We start from the raw sequence: 26444 nt of genomic DNA, 5'->3' as shown, positions 1-26444 counted from the left end.
TGGTTTAAATGGGCAAATTAACTGTGATAATTCATTCAGCACATTTATTATTCATGCACTATTCTGTATTTAAGTTGTACTTCAGTTAAGAAAAAAAAAAGACAAAGGAAAGCATCCCTGGGTGTACTGTGTTTAGCATTGTCACAAACAATGGACTAGTGGGTCTTAGCAAGATCTGCTCAATGTAAGCTGTGTTTTCAGCTTCACAAAAAATTTACCACCAATCTCGATTTTGACTTGAAACGGCCGGGGAAATGTTGATGTCAACATTCAACTACCTGTACGGAATTCTAGGCTAAATGTTCGCATGTGACCCATTAGCCGGCATTTCTTGCAGGGTTTATGCCCATGCATTCCATATTTGAGAACCTCTAGTCTCTTCTGAGCCACCGTTCACTGCCTTCATGAGTGACAGGGAAAAGCCAAATCCTTCTCTTACGTCTTTTTATTTTTTAATCTCTAAAGCCATTTCAGAAAATAAAACATATATGTCTCATGTCTTTACATCAAGCACAGAGACTGAAAATAAATCCCAATTTATCGGGCAGGATGTCCTATGGTGATGTTTTTTTAACCTCCTTGGCGATCACGGGTCATTTTGAGAATATGCTGAACGCTTTGGATCTGCTCCCCAAAACACCGCCCTGTAGGGTCGGTCCTCTGCCTCGTCTTACTGGCCCCATCTACCGTGTTTGCACAGTTGAGCATTCCCTCCACTCTCCCGGCTCTCCTGCCTCAACCAGCGCACCCTCTCTGAACTCCAGCTCCGACTCCACCTCTGGGACCAGAATCGCGGGGAGGGTGGAGCCGCGGGCGAGGCCGGAACACAGTTACCGGCCCCTGTTGTCCACCGGAACGCGAAGGGAGAGGGACGCGACAGGCTGAGGAACGGAAGAGAGAGGCGGGGCATGTGTTTGGCAGCTCACACGGTGTTCCGGTTCGCCGTTTAGTTTGTTTTTCGGCAATGTTTCCAAGAGTCTCGGCGATCCTACCTTTTCGCCCCCTTTCCCGCCTCCCTCTGTGTTCTGGAGGCCCAGAGGCGTCGGCGGCTGCGATTGTGCTACTCGGTGCTCCGCACGGAACGCTCAGGTACCGCCTTTCATTCAGCGCTGCTGGCCACGCAGGTCTTCGGGCAATCCCTATACCCACTCCTGTACATTCAGTTGTCATTCCCCGGCTTCCTAGAGTCGATGTTAGAAGCCATTCCTTTAAATCTGAGGAAAGGGAAAATCCAGACAGATGAAATGACTTGCCCAAGGTCATAATGTCGGTGGGATACAGAGCTAAGTTTACATGCCTGGCCTGTGCTCTTTCTCCTGTACCGCGCCTCATCTCGCTTATTGCTTCTCCCTCATTTTATCCAGGCTCCAGAAGCAAAGCTGTTTTGTTGTTGTTGTTGTTTGTTATTTTGTTTGTCTTGCAAGACTGTGATGGTCTCATTCCTGTCTCCATCTATTCTTTAGTTCATTATTGAAAGTGCTTGCAGTGTGTTAAGTGCTAGCAGTGGTGTTAGTAAGCCCCGAATAAGACAGTCCTGCCTTCACGAAGCTTATCGTTACACCGAGTAAGCAATTCAGGTGGAGTAATGGCTGAGATAGTAAAGGTAGCACACAGTGCTCTATTAACTCAACAAGTAATCGCTGGGTGAGCAAATAGGGACACTGAACCATTGTAGGAGAGTTTCGCAGTATCCTTTCTGGAAAAAAAGTCTGATAAAATCTGAAGGCAGACCAAGGATTGGAATTAGCCAGGCAAGAAAAGGAGTTGCAGCATACTTGGTGTTGGTATTTATTCTCTGAGAACTCTCATGATTATGAAGACTTAATTCTGCATGTGTTCCATGCAGTACGATTTGGGGCCACTGTGGTAAGTACAGCACTGAGGCAGGTTGGTAGCAGTTGGGATGGGAAGAAGTAGCTGGATGGAGGAGAAAAACGGCACAGGTAGAATTGATACGATATGACGTATAATGAGATAAGGGTAGGATAGTCAGAACAAAGATCCCAGCTGTTTGTCTGACGGATTAGGGTACTATTAATGTTAACAGAAGAATGAGGAGCAGCTTTTCAAATATGTCATAGTTTTTAGAATACAAAAATATCTATTTATGGTAAGAGGCCCATTCAATACTGAAGGGTGAGTCTGAGAGTAGAGCACTTGAATATGGTTTTGGATGTGTTGCATTTGAAGTGATGATGAAGTGCTCTCAATGGAAACAAGCTCCGATGGAAGGTTAGGGCTAGCGTTTTATTATCATAGTGTTATGGAGGTACTTCCTATACATGATTTTCCTGGTATAAATACACTTTCTGTGGTACTATAGTAGTCTTGAACGGAAACATGGAAGTACAGGTTATATGTGAGATTCATTCTCCTGATTGCCACCTTTCTGTTATACCTTTAACTTTCACATGTGAAATAATAATTAGAGCATTTTTGTAAGTTGAGTAATGAGGGTCCTTTGTACTCTTTAAGAGGATACTAGTTATGCGATGGGTTTTTTATTCTAATTTTTAACTGCCTGATGTTTTAGCCTCTGACATTTTTATAAGCAGATCAAATAGTTTGTTTCAGCATTTTTTGAGATAGCCATTGTCTTTTTCGTTGAAGAGTCCCTAACCTGGTATACTACTATTTGCTAGCTTTCAGAACTTAATAGAGTATTTAACCCAGGATCTGATGCAGGGTCTTGAGATCAATTGCATCAGAATCACCTGGTTAAATGCATCCTTGGACACCATTCTAAACTTATCAACTAAGAATCTCAGGAATCTAAGTTTTACATTTTTAAATAAGTTCCCTAGGTGATTCATACGCTCTCTAAAGGTTAGGAACCATTAACTTAACCTCTTTGAGCAGCAGTTTTTCAGTAAAGTAGGAAAAATGAAACCTGTCCTATAAGGATTTAAAGAGCATACGAGGTGTGATCAAACAATATGGTGAAATTTTAAATAAAAAAAAATTATAGTAAAAGACACTTTGCCATTAATCCCCCTGGAAATACTCCTCCTTGCTTCGAACACACTTATCCCATCGTTCTTACCACTTTCTGAAGCAGTTCTGGAAGTCCTCTTTTGTGAGTGTCTTTTTTTTTTTTTTTTTTTTTTTTTAATTGGGGAAGGGGAACAGGACTTTGTTGGGGAACAGTGTGTACTTCCAGGCCTTTTTTCCAAGTCAAGTTGTTGTCCTTTCAATCTTAGTTGTGGAGGGTGCCATTCAGCTTCAAGTTGTTGTCCTTTCAGTCTTAGTTGTGGAGGGCACAGCTCAGCTCCAGGTCCAGTTGCCGTTGCTAGTTGCAGGGGGTGCAGCCCACCATCCCTTGCGGGACTGGAGGAGTTGAACTGGCAACCTTGTGGTTGAGAGCCCACTGGCCCATGTGGGAATCGAACCGGCAGCCTTCGGAGTTAGGAGCACAGAGCTCTAACCGCCTGAGCCACCGGGCCGGCCCCTTGTGAGTGTCTTTAGGTGGGCTGTCATGGCTGCCTCAATGTCCTGAATCATTTTGACTTTGAGGAAGAGTCAGAAGTCGCACGGTACCAGATGGGGTGAATAAGGTGGATGAGGACACACCATATTTTTATTTGACAGAAATGGCTGTATATCGGACGCAATGTGTGACACTGAGCGTTGTCATGATGGAGGATGATTTATGGCACACTTTAAAACACACCTTCTCTTGACTGTAGTTCACACCCCACTGACCGCACTGAGCAATCGGAAAATTGTCACACACCGTTACTGAGGTTTGATGTGCCGCTTCCCATATTGAAGATCCCTCCCTTTCTGTTGGATGGTACTCAGCAGCAGCATTCATGGTGTTTTGTGATCGCAAATGGAAAGCTCCATGTCACACATTGCTTTATTTGGCAATTTCTGTCAAATAAAAACACTACGGTGTGTCCTCATCCACCTTATTCACTGGATCTGGCACCATGTGACTTCTGGCTCTTCCCCAAAATCAAAATGACCATGAAAGGTAAATGTTTTGAGTCGATTCAGGACATCGAGGCAGCCATGACAGCGCAACTAAAGACACGAAAGAGGACTTCCAGAACTGCTTCAGAAAGTGGCAAGAATGGTGGGATAACTGTGTTCGAAGTGAGGGGGAGTATTTTGAAGGGGATTAATGGCAATGTGTCTTTTACTGTAATAAATTTTTTTTATTTAAACATTCACCGTATTGTTTGATCGCACCTTGTACATAGCATAGCTACTGAAATGTGGTCCTCTGCCAGGCACCATCAGCATTACTCGGGAACTTGTTAGAAATGCAAACTCTTGAATCCCTCCCCAAAGCTGCTGAATCACAATTCCTTGGTGGGACCAAAGAATCTGTGTTTTAACAAGTCCTTAGGTGATTCTTATGCATTTTAAAGTTTGGGAAACAGTGCTCTATACTGTTCGCTTCATAAAGATAGGGACAGTACAATTCTTATTTACTAATATATCGTCAATGCCTAGTATAGTGCCCAACACAGAGTAGATACCACTATATTTAATGAATGACTTTTTATACACTATACCGTCTTACTGAAACTAACACATTCATTAGTTTTTAACATTCTTTAATGTCAAATATCAAAATATTCTTTTTTTCTGTTCCATTTTAGCTTAGCTTACAAATGCTGATTGGTTAAATGGCACATAGCTCAATGAGAAAGTTGACCAGATTAGAATAACACACCCAGAATTGTTTTTAAAAGAAAGTAACCTTTTTTAGATAGAAGTTTTTTTCATTTTCATAGTTTAATTATGACTTTTAAAAGAGGTATTATTAAGAGCAAGGACTTGGCTGTCAGTCAGATTTGAGTTTGAGAATAATAAATTGAAATTTATTAACCATGTCAGTGTTTTGCAGCCTTTTTTTTTAATGTTATGGAACACACAGAAGGTGATATTTATACCAAACCCTGACGTGAATGGAGGGAGGCTACAGACGGGAACACCAGCAATTCCAAGCCTCACCTAGCCACCCCACAGACTAGGTGATCAATATCTGAGCAAAACTGTAACCCATTTTGTGGTGCACCAGTATGTCTTAGGCTTTAGTGAGCTGTGAGCTTCATGACCTTGGGCAAGTTATTTCACTTCCCGGAAATCCAGTTTGCTTATCGGCAAAACGGGGATAATACCTAGCTTTTCCAGTTGATGTAGGTAAGAAAATTTACCAAAAATATGTTGTATAAGACTGGGCACATAGTACATGTTCAATAAATGCTAAGTTGCTGTCATTATGGTTAACACTAGTAATAAAAAGTACTAGACCTATTGTGGTGATCATTTCATAATATATACAAATATCTGATCATTATGTTGTATACCTGAAACTAATATAATGCTGTATGTCAACTACACCGCAATTAAAAAGCAAAAGGGAAAGGCTTGAATTAAAAAAAATTTTAAAACCCATAGAAACAGTTTTTTTAATCCTTGCTTTATTATTTTACATTATGTTTTTCATTTTTTTCTTTAATACATCTTTCCAGGACAAAAGATAATATCCAAAGATATTTTGGTACTAACAGAGTGATCTATTGCAAAAAAGATGGGCAGTCTGTTCCAACCCATGAGATTTCCAAGGAGCCAGAGAGCCAAGACAGTGAAAAGGAGAATACGAAAAAAGACTTGTTAAATATCATTAAGGGCATGAAGGTTGAAGTAAGCACAGTAAATGTACAAACCACAAAGCCGCCCAACAGAAGACCACTTAAAAGTTTGGAGGCCACAGCTGGCAGTCTTCAAAAACCTACAGAAGATGCCCCAAAGAAGAGGTAAGTTGAATTACAATTTGAATGTGCTTCTTTGAAAGTAATATTTGAAACTCCAGTAAGCTTTTTCTTTTAGAAAAAATTTTTTTAAAAAAATCTGTAGTCCATTTGCAAATGTTTCTTCAAATTCAAATTACACCACTTACTCTTCCCTAAATACATCTCCCTCTAGACTTTTGTTTGGGCCTGATCAATACATTCTCTCTTGCCTTTCAACATTTATCTGCCTTCTAAACCAAGCAACAACTCTTGCTCTGCAAAGCTTTCTCTAACCCTCCTGTCCCTGTGTCTCGATATATCGAGTATCATCTGAACAGTACGAAGTTAGTCTGGTAAAACCTTTATATCTCTATCTTTTCCCCTATTGTCACTAACATTAAAAACACTCTTTTATATAATTCTCTGCTTGTTTGATTTATCTGCCCTGTAAAGAGATAGGTACCTCTTTAGAGGACCCGTGCGCCTCATTGTTTCTCTTCCAGGATTTAGGACAGTATCTAACAGAGTAAGTGGTAGATAATGCTTATTGATTTACTGTTACCAGTGTCTCAAGGAGCCAAATGGATTCATAGATTTTCATTTATATAATATATTCATTTATTTATAAAACAGACAGGAAAACTGTGTTCCAGAGAAGCTATAAATATCTGCAAACAGATCATCTCAAGTACCTGTAGAAGCCAGATGTGTGAAACCTATGCTAAAACCTTGTGTAAAGTGAAGCTTTTTAAAGTAAAACAATCATTATTATATATGATTATGTCTAATTTACTAATTTTACATCATCTAATGATCACTGTTCAATCTGTTTTATCTCTGTGGATTTTATCTGTTGTTCACTTTTGGTGAATTTTCTGAAGGCTAGACAAACTTGCAGCAAACTTGGAGACTCTTAAGAGACTTCTGAGTGACAGTGCAGGAGGTGGGGTGGGTAGTCACATAATAAGTGTGACGTAGACTTGAATCACAGCTCTGCACACTCTGACAGAATTGTTTAATTTAAAAATTTAAATTTTTTTTTAGTTAGAATACATGAGAGATACTGAATTAATGGTGGCTAAATATCAGTTTGTAAACAGACTCTAGTAATTACTTGAGAAATGCTGTTATTTTATATTTAAATAAGATGGGATATCTGTATATAATCTAGAAAGAGGAAAAGAGTAGGAATCTAATAAATTCTATATGTTCTCTTACATATTCATTGATATTATTAACTGCCATTTAGTTGCCTCTTTAAGCTGTTAATTAACAAATAGTTTACATCCTAATTTGAAGGTAGCCTCATGTCTCTGAAGGACTTGTTTATATGAAATTTCCATTTTAAAAATTCCACCAAGCATGGAATTTTAGCATATTGGTTACAACTGTTTAATATGACTTCCTTTGACCAGTAGTTATCAATGCTCTGAGCTTATGTGGTTTCCTTAAAATATTGTAATTACTTGTGCTTGTCAAGAGTATTATGTTTCACTGATTTTAAGTGCAATCAGTGAAATTTTAGCATTTGTGTTATAGTATAAATGGCAGTACTTTGTCTTAGTGATAGTTAATATCTTACATCGATGGCGTCATTGATTCGAGTAATAATGTACTTGTATGTGACTTCCAGATCCCCATCAGTGATTTCGTAGCAGAATATGCAGGGAAGGTAGATTCCTGTGTCCTAGAATGACTTAATTTTTGTATTATTTCCTGAATTTTTAAGGAATCTCTTGTTTTCTACATTGTATCAAAAATACCTCTGGAAAGCCTACTTGGGTGGTAGAGAATAAGCTAATTCAAACAGTGAGTGCCCATATAGGTACCTCCCCGTCTTCCTCCTCCTCCTCGAAACAAAATAAAGTAAAAAAATTATATATGTGTATAGAATAGTTAGTAAACACATATACATATATAAATATTTATCTGTAGTGAGTTTTTTTAGCTCCTAGACTCTTTATGACCCATTGTGCTTTTTATTATATAGTTATACAATTTAATTAACCATTATAGAAAGGTTAAAATGAATTGAATGCTATGCAAAGATTCAGTAAATGTAATTTTTGAAATTGCTTTCCAATTAAGTATGAATGAGACAAGCATAAAAATTTAGGAAAATTCTGCACTCAGATTGTTTTGTAAGCATATTTAAGTTCTTGCTCCATGTTGCCACTTAAACCAAAATTGGAAATTTTGGAGAATGTGTGATGTATATATATATATATATATATATATATATATATATATATCCATATGTGTGTGATATATATATATATCATGTATGAATGTGTGATATATATACATATATATATGTGTATGTATATATATATATATATATATATTTATATATATATATATGACATATCTTGGAACTTTTATCAGTGGTCCTATATTCAAAGAAGAACTTCTATCAGTGGTCCTATGTTCAAAGTGGTCTTGATTGGTGAGTGAGGTACATTTGTTTTGAGTTTTTGAAAATCTATCTTTTGGTGATATTGGCAGCATGAAAGGTCCTCCAAGTCTCTCCCCTTGAAGTTACAACAAATTGGACAACTGTAATTCAACAAAGGATTCCCTGCTCAACACACAAACACATCTGAGAGATCCTCGAATTGAAACATCTGTAGGTGGGCGTATCCAAGTGAACAGAGGAGGAGGGAAGGGAGAAGGACAGAGACAGGTGCCACAGATGCAGCCCGGGCTTACTGCAGCTCCTGAGGACTGAGAAGCAGGGGAGGAATTGGGTTACAGCACACATACTCTGTAGCCCTAAGGAGCAGTGGGCTAGAATCAGCATTCCTGCCGGAATAGCCAGCACATACTGTGGCTAAACTCAGTGACTGGCAGAGAGAACACAAAGGTGTGGCAGGTGAAGTCTGGCAGCTGCCATTACAGGGAAGCAAACAAGGCCTCAAACGCTCGAACCAGCCTCTCTGCCCATCCCACTTTCATCCATCACAGCAAAGCCCAGTGTACCTGGGACACCTCAGATAGGACAGCACTGCTGGCAGATCTAGTTGCAGAAGGCAGCACTGGGATCTCCTAGGCCTAGAGCTCCATTGCCCACCATACTTCCCAAGGGTGTGAAACCCTGAGAGAGAGGTGACCTGGTCACAGAGGGGATGCCTATCGCCCCAGGAATTGAGGGGCATTTTCCACTATCAAGGCAACACAGCCCCACAGAGACCCCAGAAGCCCCAGTAGGGCAAGTTAAGAGAAAATAAAACCTTGTGCTTTAACGCCACCTACTGAAAAACAAAAGAAAGACCTACTATCAACCTCCTAAAATAGTGACAAAGAAATAACTCACAAAACTATGAATGACAAAGGTAACAAACAGGACAGGTCAAAAAGAAAATGAAAAGTCTCCAGAAAACTTAAAAAGACACGGAAATATGTGATTGAAATGACAGAATTCAAGATTGCATTTCTGGAAAAACTTAAGAGGATACAAGAAAACTCAGAAAGGCAGTTTAAGTAATTTAAAAATAAAATCAACAAACAAAAGGAGTACTTTACCAAAGAAACTGAAACTATAAAAAAGAACCAAACAAATTCTAGAGCGGAAGAACTCAATAAAAGAGATGAAGAATGAACTAGCTAGCTTAGGAAATAGAGTAGACCAGATAGAGGAAAGAATTAGTGATATCAAAGATAGAAATCTAGAAATGACTCAGAACAAGAGAAAAGATTGGAGGGTAAAAGAAAATGAAAGAACTCTGCAAGAACTGTCTAACTCCATCAGAAAGAACAATATAAGAATAATGAGTAGTGCTTGCTTTGGCAGCACATATTTGGCAGCACTAGCACATTAAAACTAGTGTTTTAATGATACAGAGAAGATTCGAATGGCCCCTGTGCAAGGATGACATGTAAATTTGTGAAGTGTTCCATAAAAAAATAATGGGTATACCAGAAGGAAAAGAGAGGGAGAAGGAAACAGAGAACCTATTCAAACAAATAATTGATGAGAACTTCCCAAACCTATGGAGAGAACTGGATCCTCCAATCTAAGAAGCTAACAAAATACCTAACTGTCTCAATCCAAAAAGGCTTTCTTCAAGGCACATTATATTAAAACTGAAAAATTCATGACAAAGAAAGAATTCACAAGGCAGCCAGGGAAAAGAAGACAGTAACCTACAAAAGAAATCCCATTAGGATCAGATTTTTCAGCAGAAACCCTACAAGCTAGGAAAGAGTAGAATCAAATGATCAAATTATTGAAAGAGAGAAATCACCAATCAACAATAATTTATCCAGCAAAGTTATCCTTTAGATATGAAGAAGAAATAAAGGTTTTTCTAAACATACAGAAACTGAGGGAATTTATCACCACAAGACCTGCATTACAGGAAATACTGAAGGGTGCTCTACCTGAACAAAATGCAGAAGGATATGAAACTGAGTATGATGACAGACAGACGGAAGCAGGAAATTGCAACCCTTGTTCAGAATAGGATATTAATCACTTAAAAATAGCATAAAGGTTAAAGCAGGTAAAAACATTTTTAAAAAGAAGACAATCTACTGCAAGTTGAATATGAACTTGACTCTCATAAAAAGGGATAATTTGTGACAATAAAAACATGAAAGAGCAACAACTATGTATAGTGCCAGGGAGGTATTAGACTAATTGGAATCACTGCATAAATTATATAAATGTCTAATCACTATGCTGTATACCTGAAACTAATATAAAATAATATTGAATGCCAATTGTAACTGAAGATAATAAATAAATTTTTAAAATAAATAAACAAAAAGCATAAAAGGGGAGGGGGTAATGGACTGAACTTGCAATAGGTGAATGGAGATAAGATGCAGTCAGAAGTAAAAGGACTACTGTATATATGAAAATTGCTTTTATATAAACCTAATAGTAACCACAAAAAACAAATCAAACTGAGACATGTAATATTAATATCTTTTACTTCATCAGAGTTCCTTTTCTGAAATTGTGTGTCACACAGTTCATTTTAAAGAAATTCAGAAGCCCAGAACGGTATAATGTAGAAAAGTATATATTCATGAAACAGTCTCACTTATAGGATAGAATAGATTGTTAAAGGATATTTTAACAAGTTCTCATCATCTTGTTAAACTCTATGTAAAAAGGTCCCTGTATGTAAAAATTACCTTATTTTGATGACAGAGACTCCCCGACCATTTTTATTAATTAGAACATTTCAAATTATAAACCCAGAAGTTAATGACCATAAAGAACACCACTGTCGGGGTGGCCTGCTAGCTCAGATGGTTAGAGCACAGTGCTCTTAACAGCGGAATTGCTGGTTCAATCCCCACATGGGCCACTGTGAGCTTCACCCTCCTAGATTGACACAACTACTTGACTTGGAGCTGATGGGTCCAGGAAAAACACACTTAATAAAAAATATTAAAAAAACACACCACAAAACACCATTGTCATAAAATGCATTGTTCTAGAAAATGAATACTTATTTATATTCTTTGCATACTCTGATCAAATATATATGTTAAAATTTGAAAATAAACTTCACAAGTAGTTTATGAAAGAAATGATTTGAGATACAGTTTAAACCTTATTCACAAGTAACAGTTGAAAGTAGCACATTTCTTTTTAATTGTTATATTTCCTTTTTTTATTTTATTTTTCTTCCATTCCAATCAATTTTAGAACCCCCATATCTTAGTAAGTAAAGTCTTTAAAATCTTTATCCAACAACTTCAGGGATTTGGGAACTTTAATTTGCATATTAGGCAGCAGATCATAATATAGAAGGCCAGGTATAGTAAAACATTAATTTGGATCCCACTTATTGAGATGGCAATTCTCTGTGAGTTGAAAAATGTAAATAATTTGTTTTTATGTCTGGCATGTTTTTCTACTAACTTGTAATTTACTGAAGAGTAGCTTTATTTTTTTTGCTTTTTCTTATGAAAAATTTAAAACAAAGTAAACAAAATCATGTAGTGAACCCCTTTATGATGCCTGTTACCCAGCTTCAATATTCATCATCATTTTGCCATTCTTTTATCATCAGTACCTTCAACCGCTTTACATCGACTTGATGATGATGATGACGGTGATGGTGATGATGATGATTTATGGGTGTTTTTTGTTTTTTCAGGTAAAATTTACATACATTGAAGTGTATAAATCTTAGTTGTAGGATTTTGACAAATGGATCTTCCCAGGTAGCCTACACAGTTAGCAAGATTCAGAGCATTTCCCATTTTCATCTTCCCTGGCAGTAGCTTTCTGTCCTGAGGCAACCACTATTTTGATTTTTTTCACCTTAGATTAATGTTGCCTGTTCTAGAACTTGATATAAATGGAGTCATACAGCATATAAATTTTTTTATCCAACTTATTTCATTCAGTTTTTCATGTTGTGATGTGAACTGAGTACTATTTTATTGTATGGATACATTACAATTTGTTTATTCTCCTAATGATAGACACTTGGGTTGTTTCCAGTTTTAGGCTATTATGAATAAAGCTTCTAGGAATAGGTTTAGCTACTTTTATATTTTGCTTGTAATATATATTGTTTTTGAAATAAAATGGCATCTAATTTAAAAACCCACTAATTTATAATTTTTAAGGCTGATCCTTCACCCCTCTACCTTAATATATTGTTCTGAGTTAGTATTGTGCTTCAGCAAGTATCCATTAACTTGAACCTTTGATATTTAAGTTTATATAAAACTGATACCTAATATTTAAGAATTCTTCATTTTGTCAGAAATTGAATACTTTTTTGAACAGCAAATGTTCTCTCCAAAAAAATCATTTTACTTTCCACTAACTAGTTGCATGGTAAGTAATGCCTCTTTTTTCTTTCTCATTTGTTTTTTTCATTTTCTTTTTCAGAAGTGAGTCCCTGAATCCTGAGTTGGTGGCTGCTGCATCTGCTGTTGCAGATTCTCTCCCTTTTGACAAGCAGACAACCAAGTCGGAGCTGCTCAAGCAGCTCCGGAAGCACGAGGAAGACTCAAGAGCACAGAAAGATGGAGAAAGACGTAAAATTAGGTTAGTGAATCAAATAGTATGTCAGTAATGCTAACATCTCAAAATAGGCTGTTTTCATGTAACTGGCTAGTAATATACATAATATACTCATATATAATATATGCCTCATACTCATAAATGAAATATTAGCATTTTGATTTAAAAATAACTCATGTCTTAAGTAAGATTGCAGTTTTTAAAAGATCCATTAGTTAAATTTTTCTTTTGAGAAATTACAGTTTCTTGTCCCCGAAAAAGAAGTGATAAATTCAGTAATGTTATTGACAATAAATAATTTAACAGAATAAGACAGTTTCTCTGAGAAGACTAATTTGTTTCAGTTAAATAATTTTCTGCTTTTATGCATAGTATGATAATCTTCAAGCCTGTTTTTCCTTCTGTTTTCCCTCTTATTCTTAAGTTTTTGCTGATATCTTTCCACTTCTCCCCTCATTTGTCATTACTTTATGCCAAGTTCTGTCACTTGGCTGCTGAAATGTAGTGAGGGGTGGCGCTGCTTTGTTTTGGAGAGAGATCTAAATGAGTAGCTCTCAATGAGAATGTGTGAAGATTTATCTCAGGAAGTTAAAAGAAAAATACAGATGAGTGGACTGTCAGTCAGATTACTTGTTTTATTTGTATTTGAACAAATGCAGGGCAACGAATAAATATGGCTAAATTTCAACTTCAGTTTTTTAATCTAATAAGTATACAAATATTCATTATATATGGACTGCTCTAGATGATGATGATTTTTCTTAAGTGACAATTTTAATTTATATTTTAAATGAACATTTCTGAAGAGCATCTTTAAAAGACAGAAGGTAACATAAATCTTAGTGGTCTGTGGAATATGAATGTTAGTATGTGACAAATAATCTTTCATTTAAACATAACTTATGTTGTATTATGTTAAAGTGAAATAAAAATTAAGTGATATGAATTACATTTTTAAAAAAAGTTACTACTATTCTATAGCAAAAATGTGTACTATACTTGACTTTTTCTTATTTCAGTTTCGGTAACATAATATCAGATATGAAAGTTGCCAGATCTGCCACAGCTAGAGTGAGTACAAGACCTGTTCATCAGATTCAGTTTGATGAAGGATCTGACAATTATGTTGACCAGGAGAAGACCGTTGATCTTAGAAAAAGGTATTGAAGCTTTGCAGTCTATGTGGTTTTGTTTGTTTAACTGTATGAGTAGATTCACTTTATTGCTGCGCATATTATTGCTGATAGGTATCTGAGCATTATGGATGCATTTATATGTGTCTCCTTACTCTCCATGGACCTTTCTTAGAGAGGGAAATAAGTTTGGCATTCCTACACTTTTCTATACCATAAATCAAAATGGGTGCTGCCTCACCTTTACCCATGGTGAATAGAAGTCTCCTGATTTCGAATGAGTGGAGCTGACTGAATTCTGAACAAATGAATATTTTGTGAGAAGCATTATTTTTCATTCTGATATGTGCCTAACAATGTATATTTGTATACCCTATACGTGTCTCTATATAATCATCTTCTATGTACCTTAGAGAAATAACCCATCATCAAAGAAAGAAAGATCCATTAGTCTACCTTAAAGTGGTAGATTATTTGTGGCAATTTGAGTTTAGCAATTTGCAGTTCTTAAAAATGCTAAGCCATGCCTTACATAGTTATTTTATAAGAGAAATCTGTCTGTATTTACATAAAGTTTCTGTTCTTTCTCTTTCAAGTCCATAAAGTGATAGTTGGGGTTGGGGAACCAGATACTTACCGTAGCATGGTCTGACAAAAACAAGCTCAATTTATAGCAGATGTGCTCACATGTGGAGTACTTTTTATGTATATTTTATGGATTTTAATTATAATTTCAGCAGTTTGAGTTAGCACTTTCCGGGTGTTAAATTACTAATTTGTATAGGAAGATTGGAAAAGATGGTCAGCAGTTAACAAAGGAAGTTTAAGAGGTTACAGTGACTTTGGAAGATTATTTGAATTACTAATTTGAAGTGATTTCAAATGACATATTATTGAATAAAGTAGAATATGTGTTTAGAGTTTTACTTCAGATTCCTCCAGAATGTTTAAATTCAGTCTTCTTTGAATCAGACTTCTTTGAGATGATTCCATACAACTATATCAGAATGCTATATCATAGCTGAAAAAGTAGGAAAGAGGTTTATGTGCATATAAAGACAGTGTTACAAAGCTGACGAAAGGACTCTAGAACTAGGAGAAGCAATAGTAAGATACCAAGCTGTTCACTCTGCGCTGACTTGGAACAGCCTGACACAGTCCAGGCCTGGACTGGTTTCTTCAGTTAGAGACAGAAAGGTGTGAGTCACAGAGAACTGGCTTTGGAGTCACCCTGGCCTGCCTCAGAATCTTGGCACTGAACCACCTACTAATGGTCTGACTGGGGACTTTCAGAGCCCCGTCGGTCTGTTTCCCTGTCTATTAAATGCTGAAAGTGAAGCCTCGCTTAAATGGCTTTCTTGAAAAATAGGAAAGAAACATACGTAAACTGTATGTTGTAGATTCACAGCAAATCTGTTCCCTTCCCTTCCTCTTTAGTACCTTCTGCTTTCAAAATCCCATACTTTGTTGAATCCTTCTCTGTTTACTGAGAGTTACTTTCATCCATCATCCTGTCCATCCCATGCAAAGTTGAAGGACTGCCGACTGGGGAGAAGAATGCAAGGCACTGAGGATAGTTCTGGAGCATAACTGCCTTGTTTACAAATATTTGGGAACCTGCTAGAGGAAAACATGTGATGTGAGATCACTTTATCTAATTTTAATCCGGTATTTGCATTTTTCAGTTAGTTTACTTTAGTAGAGAAAGTAATTTGATCCAGAAAATAATTCAAAATTATTTTACAAACTAACCCTCCATCTGCCAATAAATATACTGAAGTATGAATGTGAATTGAAGTATAAAGCAGTTGATTGAAATGTACAGGGAAAAGTTTCCTACCGTGTTTCCCCGAAAATAAGACCGGGTCTTAAGTTGTGCTCCAAAAGATGCAGTATGGCTTATGTTCAGGGGACGTCATCATGAAAAATCATGCGAGGGCTTATTTTCCGGTTAGGTCTTATTTTCTGGGAAACATGGTATTAACTCTCTGACATTAGTTTCATTAAAAATAGTTATGTAGAGAAAGTTAATCATTTTAAAAATTACAGGATGATTGCTTTATAAGTGGGAATGTTTTGATTTATCTGTGCAATCTTTTATAATTCGCAATTAAACATGCAATGTTTTCTGCCCTTAACCTAAGACGAAATGTTGACTTTAAATGTTTTTTTGGTTTTTTTGTATGTGTGTGGGCCTCTTTGGGTTTATCTTATTTGGGACTCTGCGCTTCCTGGACTTGTATGTCTATTTCCTTTGCCAGATTAAGGAAGTTTTTCGTTCAAGTCATTATTTGTTCAAGTAGGTTTGCAATCCTTTCTCTCTCCTCCTTCTGGTACCCCTATGATGCGAATGTCGTTATGCTTGATGTTGTCCCAGAGGCCCCTTAACTGCCTCACTTTTTAAAAAATTTCTTTTTGCTGTTCCGATTGGGTGATTTCCACTACATTCTCTTCCATATCACTGATTTGATCCTCTGCTTCATGTAATTTGCTGTCGATTCCATCTAATGTATTCTTTTTGGTTATTCTGTTGTTTCTGACTGGTTCTTTTTTATGGTTTCTATCACTTTGTGTATGTTCTCACTGAGTTCATCAGTTCTTTCCCTAACTTCATTGAACATCCTTATAACCAGTGTTTTAAACTCTGTATGGAAGATTGTTTGCCTCCATTTCATTTAGTTGTTTTTGTGGAGTTTTGTTCTGTTCTTTCATTTGGGACATGTTTCTTCGTCTACTCATTCTGGCTGCCTCCTTGTGTTAGTTTCTATGTACTAGGTAGGGCTGCTATGTTTCCCAGTCTTGCCGAGTGGCCTTCTGTAGTAGTTTCCTGTGGGGCCCACTGGCACAGTCTCCCTGTTCACCTGAGCCAGGTGCTCCCAGGGGTGTCCCTTGTGGGGGTTGTATATTCACTCCTGCTGTAGTTGAGCCTTGATTGCTGTTGGCACCTGGGATCAGCCCCCACACTACAGCTCATCTCCTGGAGTCACAGCCAGTCCTCACAGCCAGTTAGGACTGGCTGTGACTCCAGGAGATGAGCTGTAGTGTGGGGGCTGACCCCATGCAGTGGGATTGGCTTTAGCAGGGCTCTGGTGTCTGCTGAGTGTGCCCTTTGGTTGTGTCATTTGTGGAGCTAATTGGGTGGTGCTGTAGTGTGGTCGAAGCCAGCCACCAAGTGTGCTGGTTCTAGGGCCTCTTGGGAGGGGCTTCAGTGCAGGCACAGCTCAGCTGTGCCTGGCCTGGGGTCACCTGATAGGAGCTACAAAGTGATCGATCTGTAGTTGATAGATGCCTGTGCTGGGCATGGTGGCACTTGGTAGAGGCTATGCTGTAAACTGGGGCCAGCTGCCACCTGTGCTGGGCTGGGAGCTACTTAACAATAGATACAGGGCACGCCAAGGCCAGTTGCTGCTTGTTTGGGGTTTATGGACCTTTGAGAGTTTTTAGGAAAGTCCGAAGCATGAGCCGCAGCCAGCCTTTGTGAGTTACAGCCACTGAAAAAGGTTTGGTTCTTTGTGGGAGTTGGGGGGGGGGGGGCGAGTTCTCAGGGAATCACCAGGGTAGGCAAGTTTGATGGAGACTCAGATTTGTCCTCCACCTGTGCCTGCAGGCTGGGTGGGGAGAGAGCTCAACAAAGGAACAATGGCACCGGCCAGCACTTTTGTCTCAGCCAGAGGTGTCCCTCCATCTTGAAGCCAGAGAATTCAGTTCCTCCCTATATGTCCCTGGTGTTTTTCAAGCTGTTGACCCACAGGAACTCAGAGCCAGTGAGCCCATCAATAAGTAAGTCTGTGCAATGGCCCTATAAGAGGAACGCTGGGGACTCCAGCCATCCTCTGTCTTGCCCAGACAGAATCCCTGGTGATTTTCACAGCCAGATGTTGTGGGGACTCCTTAGGCTGGGGAGTCTTAGACTGGGGAGCCCAGTGTGAGGCAGGGACCCCTTGCTCTTCACGGGGGACCTCCACAACCGAGATATCCCTGCTGATTCTTAACCTTCACAGATGGGTGTGGGGCCACCCTATTTCACATATCTGCCTCTCCTAGCAGTCTTTAGGTGGCTGCTTCTTATATCCTTAGTTATAGGAGTTCTGTTAGCCTTCAGGTGGTTCTCAAGGATAGTTGTTCTGTAATTTAGTTTTCATTTTGATGTGGCCTCAGGAGGTGAGCACAGCATCTACCTACTTCTGCATCTTGACTGGAAGTCCTGGATTCATTACTGACAACTTCTACTTTAGTGTATTTTGATATGCTAAATTAGATTCCCACAACATTGAGTTTTCTAAACATTAATATTAGATGGATCAAACAAAAATTATGGCAAATTAAGCTAATCTTTTCAGTTAGGTATTTTGGAACTTAGACTGCTTTAACTGCTTTGTTGTATTATGATGTAAAACTTCAAGTGCATTTGTTCCTGCTTTTAGTAATCAGTCCTAAAGACATGGCAATTTAGTTAAAATGTCTGGTGTGGGTCAGTGGAATTATTTTTAATTTCTACACTGAATATTTCACATAAAATTTTCTTCTCATAAACAATTTTTTTATTGACAGAGAGATAAAAGTACTCATTGAATAAATTGTTTTTTCTTTTTAAATTTTAGGAGAAATATATTCAAAGGAAAGAGACTTAATATTTTTGATCCCAAGGCAGTTACTGAAGAGGCACCTGAAACAGGTTTGTTAAGAAAAGAACAACACTATTTCTCAGGTGTAGAAACATTCCACCTTTCAAAAACATCCTTAATGTTTGATTGCATAATAATCAGGTATTTTAATACTCCATCCTGTCATTGGCCTGGATCCTGCTTATGAATGTAGTTGTTGACCTTACGAGTCTTGGTCAGATTTTCCTCTTAAAATGTTGCATTCTGTGAGATTGTAGGAGGTAAGGACTGATCACCAGCTGCATGAATCCAGAGCTATAGATTGGCTACTAATTTGGGGTAGAACATGAATGATCTCCTACTATTTGCAATGCACCTTTGTACCGTTGCAGAAAGATAAACTGGTTTCTATCCTAAGGCAGCTTCCTATGTAGAAGAGGAGGTAGCATTTATAGAAGTAACTCACTGAAGTGATTTAGTGATTGCTTAGGAGGTGGGAAGAAAGGCATTCAGGGAGTGTATTTATCAGACTTATAGAGGTTTTTTTCTTAACACATATTTATTGACTGAATGAATGAGTTCTTCGGTCCCACGATTTCCACATTTTGCTCCCTGCTCAGTTCTTACTACTGCTGAAGGATATGGTCCCAGACCCTACTGCGTATCCTGGAGTAATCTAGAGCTGAGAGGCAGTATACCGTAATGGGAAGAGGTTTGGTCGTGGGTATCTGGATTGTTCATCTTCAGATTCTGCCATACTAACCTCTCTGAGTTTCCCTTTCCCTGCCTATAAAATGGGACTAATCCGCACATTGCAAGGATTAAATGAGGTAATGTAATTAAAGTGTCAGGCGCAGCGCCTGAAACATAATGGACAGTCAATAAATAGGTGCAGCTTTAACAACAATAATAACGATGTTGGTGATGATCATCATGGAAAAGACCCAGGTGGATCACTGACTGAATTTTAAAATTGTAAGCATGATAATTAAGTCAGTTTACTATAATGATTCCTCTGTGTATGTGGCTACTACGCCTAACTGCTGCGATCTTTGCTCTGTGTCAGCTGTCCTAGGCCAGCATGCTTAATATCCAGCAGTCAGTGTGTGGGCAGGCGTGTCATAAATGAACTTCTGCGTGCAAATCTTTGTACGGACATATGTTTTCTTCTGGGTAAATATCTAGGAGTGAAATGGTCGTATGACATGTGTATTCTTAACTTTTTAAGAAACTGTTTTCAAAAGTGGTTGTATCATTTTACATTCCCACCAGCAGTGACTAGTGGGAATATGACTCATTCTTGAAAAATGTCTTAAATTTCTAAAACAAGTAAGTGATTGAAACGTAATATGATGGTGGTTATAAGCTAACATTATATTACTTTACTCGTTACATTGGTTGTGAGGATTAAATGGACTAATGCACAAAAAGCATTTAACTCAGTATCCATGAATATTATTATTATTATTATTATTATCATGTTAATTTTTCTTTGGTTTTTATTAGTAGTGCATTAGTGACTTACCTTGACAGACTAACAATAAAGATAAACAGGATGGACTTTAAAGATCAAAGTCACATGTATAAAATTATTCATATTCATAAAAATATTCTTAAACAAAATACACATTTCTTTTTTCCTTTCCAGTAGCAGAGGCAGTGAGACTTTAAGGCTTGATTACCTAGCATTGCAGTAAAGGTTAAGGCTTGCAATTGCTATGGTTGTCATCTTTATATATCATTTTTGTTTCTGTTTTAGTTATCAACTGACCTTTCATTATATACTGTTTAATTATGAGCTTCATGGTCTGAAAATGTATTACCAATTCAGAATTGATTATAACATTTTTAAAAAGAAAGATGGTTGACATTGACTTGTACTTATTTGAAATGTCTTTATTATGCAGAAACAGCACCTTCACTTTGGGACGTGGAATTTGCTAAGCAGTTAGCAGCAATGAATGAACAGCCCTTTCAGAATGGTTTTGAAGAGATGATCCAATTGACGAAAGAGGGGATACTGTGGGAGTTCCCAATTAACAACGAAGCAGGTAGGTCCTAACTTTAGTAGTTTATGAAATTCAGTGGTTGAGATTAAATCCAGCAGATGTTCAGTTATATAGAGTAGATATTTACATGAATTTTAAAACTTTGTGGAAACATCTTTGTGGTGTCCTAAAAGAAATCTGACAGTGTTTTTAAAAAGAATGTTAGAATTTCACTTAATGCTAGATATTTCGTCGGAAAAGGAAGAAGTAAAATTATATGTCAGAAATGCCTCATGAATTTCTGTGACAGTTTTCTGGTTGCTAAGCAGATTACCTGGTAAATCTAATACACTGAATATGGGGTATGAGATTATACTTCAATCTTGGCGAACATTACAACTCTTAAAATCTTTTGCTGGTATCTGTTATTCATAAAACCATTTCATCAATGAGCTGCAAGTTTCTTGTACTCAAAGCCACTCAAAGCAAAAACGTCAGGAGGCTTCGAAATTTTTTGGAAGTCTGGCTGCATACCTAGATTCTTTGAACTGGTAGTAAAATATTATCTACTTTCATGGAGCTTTTATTGTAGTTGTTACTTCTTCCTCAATCAAAAGGAAGAGTATTACTGTGCTGTTTATTTTTATGGCACCCATCTTGTCATCAGGTAGACATTTGCATTAAATTTTATTGATATATTTTTAATTAGAAGAGATTCCTGTACTTTTATGGTAAGACAAGCTAGAAGTAGCAAATAACTCAATAAGTCTTGGGGAAATATAGTCCATATTTTAACCTTTGTAGTATTCTGTCACTGTAATATCTTAATTTTTGATAACCTTTCATGTGTTTGGATTGATAAGTAGGATGGAAGTTTAAATATTAGAAATATTTAGTCTTATATTTTCATAAAGTATTGCTCTACATAGGAAAACTTTAGAGGCTTACACATCCTTTAACAAATCTTAACATTTTGTATATTTATGTGATATGTGCAGTAATATAGCATGCTCTGTTTCATCTATTACACAATATGTGTATTTCTTAAAGTTTTTTGGTTTCTATACTCTGTAAAGTATCAGGGTGAGGTTAAAAAAATTTTTAAAACCCAGAGACTTTTAGTTATGCCAACCAGAGTATAGATCTTAGCTGCGTCAATTATAAGCCATTTGCCTTTGAGGAAATTATTTAACCTCTTGAGCCTTAGTTTTCTCATTTGTAAAATTAAAGATACCTCATTGGAAGAATATAAGAATTAAATAAGATAGTTATTGGGTTGCTCAGCACAGTTCTTGGCATGTAATACATATTAATAAATATTGGTTCCTTCCCCCTCCTGTATGATCCAGAATTTTAAATGGAGCGAAAAACTAGCAAAATACAATATGTGATATTAAGGGAAGATTTCATTATTTAATGAAACTTGGGTGTTCCTAGTCTTCATGTTTAAACACATGGTTTTAAAACCCAGTATTGAGGTAGAATAACACATGACTTTATTTAGGAGAGACAGTGAAGTGTAGTGGTTAGGAATTCAAGTTCCTGACTGAGTTATGAACTTAATCTCTCCAAGCCTCGCTTCCCCCATCTGCAAAATGGGAATAATAATAGGACTTATTTTTTGGGATTTTTCTTAGAAACAAGTAAGATTATACAAGTAAAACATCATCACTATCATCATCCCGGTTCCTACAACAACAGAATTGCAAGGGGATTTGCTGTAACTATTTTCTGTTCTATACTATAACATTTTAAAATCTTAAAATATCAGCCAAGGATATTATGTTTCCTAGGAACAACCAAATAGGATAATAGGAAAGCATGAATTGGCTGTACATTATCATCAACAGTAAAATGCTTCACTTTATCAAAATCTTGAGTACACAAACTCCAAAGGAATTTATTTTAAACTTGACCTGGTTTTTGAGAAAGTTTAATTTCTAAAAAGGGAAAAAAAACAAACAAACATGTTTTTTGGTCAGGTTGTGGAGATAAATGTGACAAATATCCATATACACTGTACATATTATTGATGCTTCGGGGTCAGAAAGGGAGGTATCTCATTTCCACCTCCTAAGGCAATTGTTATCTGAATGAAAAACAGGAAAGGAACTATGGAAACTTTCTCCTTTCAATACAGCTTAGGACCTTCTGATTACTCGGAGAGACTGGCATTAAACCGTGGAGTCTCAACATTTCAATAGCATTCTTTTATATTATATTTAAATTTAGATTAATAAAATGTCATCTCTCTCTACCAATAAGTAGGTTTCTTCTCAGTTTTTTGGTTTTTTTTTTAAGGAGCAGTTTGTCTCTTCTGCTGCGCTTTGCCAGCACAGAGATTTATAAGAGCTGTTAGGTAGAATAGTTCCCACTTAGATTTTGTAGTATGTTGGATCGTAGTATGTAGATTTTGTCATACGTTGGTTTGATAATAAAGTCATTTTTATTTTAGCTTTGATTTTTGACTTCAAATTTAACCATACTTTTGCCATTACCCAGTTAATAGAATCTTGCTCTTGAATATCCATTAGCCATATACAGAGGGTGCCAAAAAATGTGTACACATTTTAAGAAAGGAAAAAACTGTATTAAAATTGTAATACTCAATATATACTGATAACAAAAGACGAATACAAGTCACGTTTGACTTCTGCAATTACAAGAGATGCTCAAAGTGGCTACCATCAGCATAATTTTAATATAGTTTTTTCCTTTCTTAAAATGAGTATACATTCTTTTGGATATATATACAAATATATATATATTTTTATATATATATATATATATATATATATATATATATATATATATATATATCACCAAGTTAAGGGTGTTTTAGAAATGCTCTCTCCCAGAGTAATTCTCAGTTACAGGTGTCAATAGACAGAGATCAATAGTTTTATAAAATAGAACTATTTTATATTTATTTAATAGTTCTATAGTATGCCATTGTATGAATGCACTGTAAATATTTTACCATTTTCCTGTTGATGGATGGAGTTGTAATGAATCCTTTTATATATGTCCTGTACATTATCTGAGTACTTTTAATTCCCAGAAGGGACAGACAATAGGTATATATTAAATTGCAATAAATATTGATACATTCTCTTCTAAAAAGATAGCCCACTGACCCTCCAACCAACTATATGAAAATCTTATTTATCCACACTTTACCTAATGCTGAATATTTATTAATCTTTCAAATTTCAGGTCCAAAAGTGACATCACGGATGTTTTTATTTGCGTTTCCCTGATTGCTAACCAGATTGCATCTTTTTGTATGTTTGTTGGCTATTTTGTATTTGTTATGTGACTTTTTCTTTTGGGTTTATCAGTTTGTAGGAATTTGATACATTATGGACTAATCCTTCATCTGTTATGTAGTTGGAAATATTGTCTCCCAATCTGTCTCTTTCTAAATTAATTTGATTTTTGAATCCTAATAATTTTATAGTTTAATATCAAGCTTATATAAGGCAATTTCTTTTTTTTTAAATTGGGGAATATTGGGGAACAGTGTGTTTCTCCAGGGCCCATCGGCTCTACGTCATTGTCGTTCAGTCTAGTTGTGGAGGTCACAGCTCAGTCCAAGTCCAGTCGCTGTTCTCAGTCTTAGTTGCAGGGGGCGCAGCCCACCATCCCATGTGGGAATTGAACTGGAAACCCTGTTGTTAAGAGCTTGTTCTCTAACCACTGAAGCATCCGGCAGCTCAGCAGCAGCTCATTGTCTTCAATCTAGTAGTGGAGGGTGCAGCTCACTGGCCCATGTGGGAATCGAACTGGCAACCCTGCTATTCAGAGCTTGTGCTCTAACCAACTGAGCCATCCGGCTGCCCCTATAAAGCAATTCATTTTGTCACCTATTCTCAAAGCCAACCTTTTTTAAAATGTTGGCTTTATTTTATTATTTACATTTCTAAATTGTATGCTTAATTCTGCTATCTATTTTAGATATTATCTAGTGTGTGTGTGTGTCTTCCCCTCATCCTTTCAATATAGATGTATCATAATTTTTGTTAGATCGGTATTAATTGTTTATACTAGTATGACTATAATATTCGTAAGTTTCAGAATAATGATTCTTGGTAAGGGATTTGATTTGTTTAAAATCATGGTTCTAGGCACCATTGGGTCCTTTTAGTCTGGGAACTTTATTTTTCAGTTGTGGAGAAATTTTCTTTTTTATTTGATAATTTAGGCCTCCCAATCTCTCTTTCCTTTCTCTTTTTGTTCTATGGTCTGGGAACATTCCTCAACTTTATCTTACAACCTTTCTCTTGGGTTTTTGTTTCTGCTGTCATGTTTTTAACTTCTAGACCCTTTGGAACTCTTTAAAAATTGTTGCTGTTATTCTTGGTATTAATTTTTTTTTTCTGCTACCCATATTCTTTTCGTTTCCTGAAAGTTTCTTTTTATTTCAGAGTTTCTATTGGGTTAACACTAGGTCCTCTTTCATTTATTAGTCAATATTTCAATTATTTCAATATTTATTAGCAGTAATTGCTGCAACACTTCCAACATTTACAGTATGCTAAACATTGTAAAACAGCTTTAAAAGTTTTGTGTTTATTTAATCTTTACAAAATCCCCATGAATAAGGGGCTGTTTTAATCTTCATTTTATGCCTGGGGAAACCGATGCTCAGAGAAGTTAACTTGCGAAGTCACACAGTTATTAAATTGGTAGGCAAACCTAGGTCTGATTTCAAAGTTAATGCCTTTAATTGTAATAATACATTACCTCATTAATGTTAATTTTATGATTTAGGTTTTACATTCAAAATTATAATGTAATATATTTTGTCTCTCTTCCTAGGTTTTGATGATGATGGTTCAGAATTTCATGAACATGTATTTCTGGATAAATACCTGGAGGATTTTCCAAAGCAAGGACCAGTTCGCCACTTCATGGAGTTAGTGACCTGTGGCCTTTCCAAAAACCCATATCTGAGTGTTAAACAGAAAGTGGAACACATTGAGTGGTTTAGAAATTATTTTAATGAAAAACAGGACATTCTAAAACAAAGTGGCATAAAGTTCAACTGAAGATGATGGAAATTTTTATTTCAAGTTGTTGGAGATTGATATTATAACTAAATAAAATATTTTAGTAGAGGTTTTCCTATATTGTGTTAACTATTGCATCTGGTTTGAATGGCATAAATGTCAGATTATTTAAAATACATAATGATAACTGAAAAACTATTTTTGCATAAAAAAATTATCAGCATTTATAGATTCAACTAGTAATTCTTTTAAAAATGAATATCTTAGAATTAGTAATAAGTTTAAAACAACTTCTTCTAACCTTTTTCTTTTCATTCAGTGACCATTCTTTGAAATACAGTTATCATCCATATATCATGACATCTATACAGAGGGCTATAACAGTTGAGATGATTTATAGACAGATTTATATGCATAGAATATGTATACACACACACACACATATTTTTTCTATATATACATATTTATATTTTTGTATATTTCACACTAAGTTAACTACCCTGGCCTAAGTCTGCATCACTGTGGAGAAGTAACCTTGTAGAAATAAAGGGCTTATTCTAATTTCTTCTTGTACTTTAGATCTTAATGTCAAACTTAGAACTATTTGTTTTCTACTATGGTGCTAGACATTGTGATTTAAATTCACACAAAGGATTGAGTATTTTATTGAAAACCCTCAAAATATGAATTTAGTTTACAGTGGCCCCAGGCTAGTAGCATTTCAGGCCCATCACACAAGTAAACAAAACCCTACCATAAATCCAGTCTTCAAGTTACAAGACACATAAGAAAACAAAGCACCATGAATTCACGCAATAGATGGAGACTTGTAAGCCTTTAAATATTGGGCTTACCATATTCAGAATGTAAAATGTGTAACTTAGAATAACTAGAGCAGGACACTATAGAAGTGTCCAAACATATCTGAAGAAAAATTAAACTTTAGTGAAGGAGTTTAACAAC

General features: G+C 36.4%; 1 protein-coding gene and 1 non-coding gene across 2 annotated transcripts; both read left to right on the top strand.

Moving 5' to 3' along the window:
• The first annotated feature begins 868 nt into the window (after positions 1-868).
• Positions 869-25589, top strand: MRPS31 (mitochondrial ribosomal protein S31). The gene is made up of 7 exons (XM_033103723.1): positions 869-1089; positions 5487-5771; positions 12610-12768; positions 13764-13904; positions 18479-18552; positions 20389-20532; positions 25291-25589. The coding sequence occupies exons 1-7, from the start codon at positions 965-967 to the stop codon at positions 25518-25520; spliced, it is 1158 nt and encodes a 385-aa protein (XP_032959614.1). The 5' UTR covers positions 869-964; the 3' UTR covers positions 25521-25589.
• Positions 9543-9650, top strand: LOC117021851 (U6 spliceosomal RNA). Its single transcript, XR_004422937.1, has one exon. It is a non-coding gene; the product is annotated as a U6 spliceosomal RNA (small nuclear RNA).
• Positions 25590-26444: the final 855 nt, after the last annotated feature.

The sequence above is a fragment of the Rhinolophus ferrumequinum genome, chromosome 4 (assembly GCF_004115265.2).
Source record: "Rhinolophus ferrumequinum isolate MPI-CBG mRhiFer1 chromosome 4, mRhiFer1_v1.p, whole genome shotgun sequence".
NCBI lineage: Eukaryota > Metazoa > Chordata > Mammalia > Chiroptera > Rhinolophidae > Rhinolophus > Rhinolophus ferrumequinum.
Note: the sequence above shows the minus strand (reverse complement) of the source record. Positions and strands in the feature narration are given on the sequence as shown.

Excerpts from the sequence above, each read along its gene's own strand:
- MRPS31 (XM_033103723.1), top strand. The coding sequence starts at position 965 with ATGTTTCCAAGAGTCTCGGCGATCCTACCTTTTCGCCCCCTTTCCCGC. Across the intron at positions 5,772-12,609 it reads GAAGATGCCCCAAAGAAGAG|AAGTGAGTCCCTGAATCCTG; the intron begins GTAAGTTGAATT and ends TTTCTTTTTCAG. Across the intron at positions 13,905-18,478 it reads ACCGTTGATCTTAGAAAAAG|GAGAAATATATTCAAAGGAA; the intron begins GTATTGAAGCTT and ends TTTAAATTTTAG.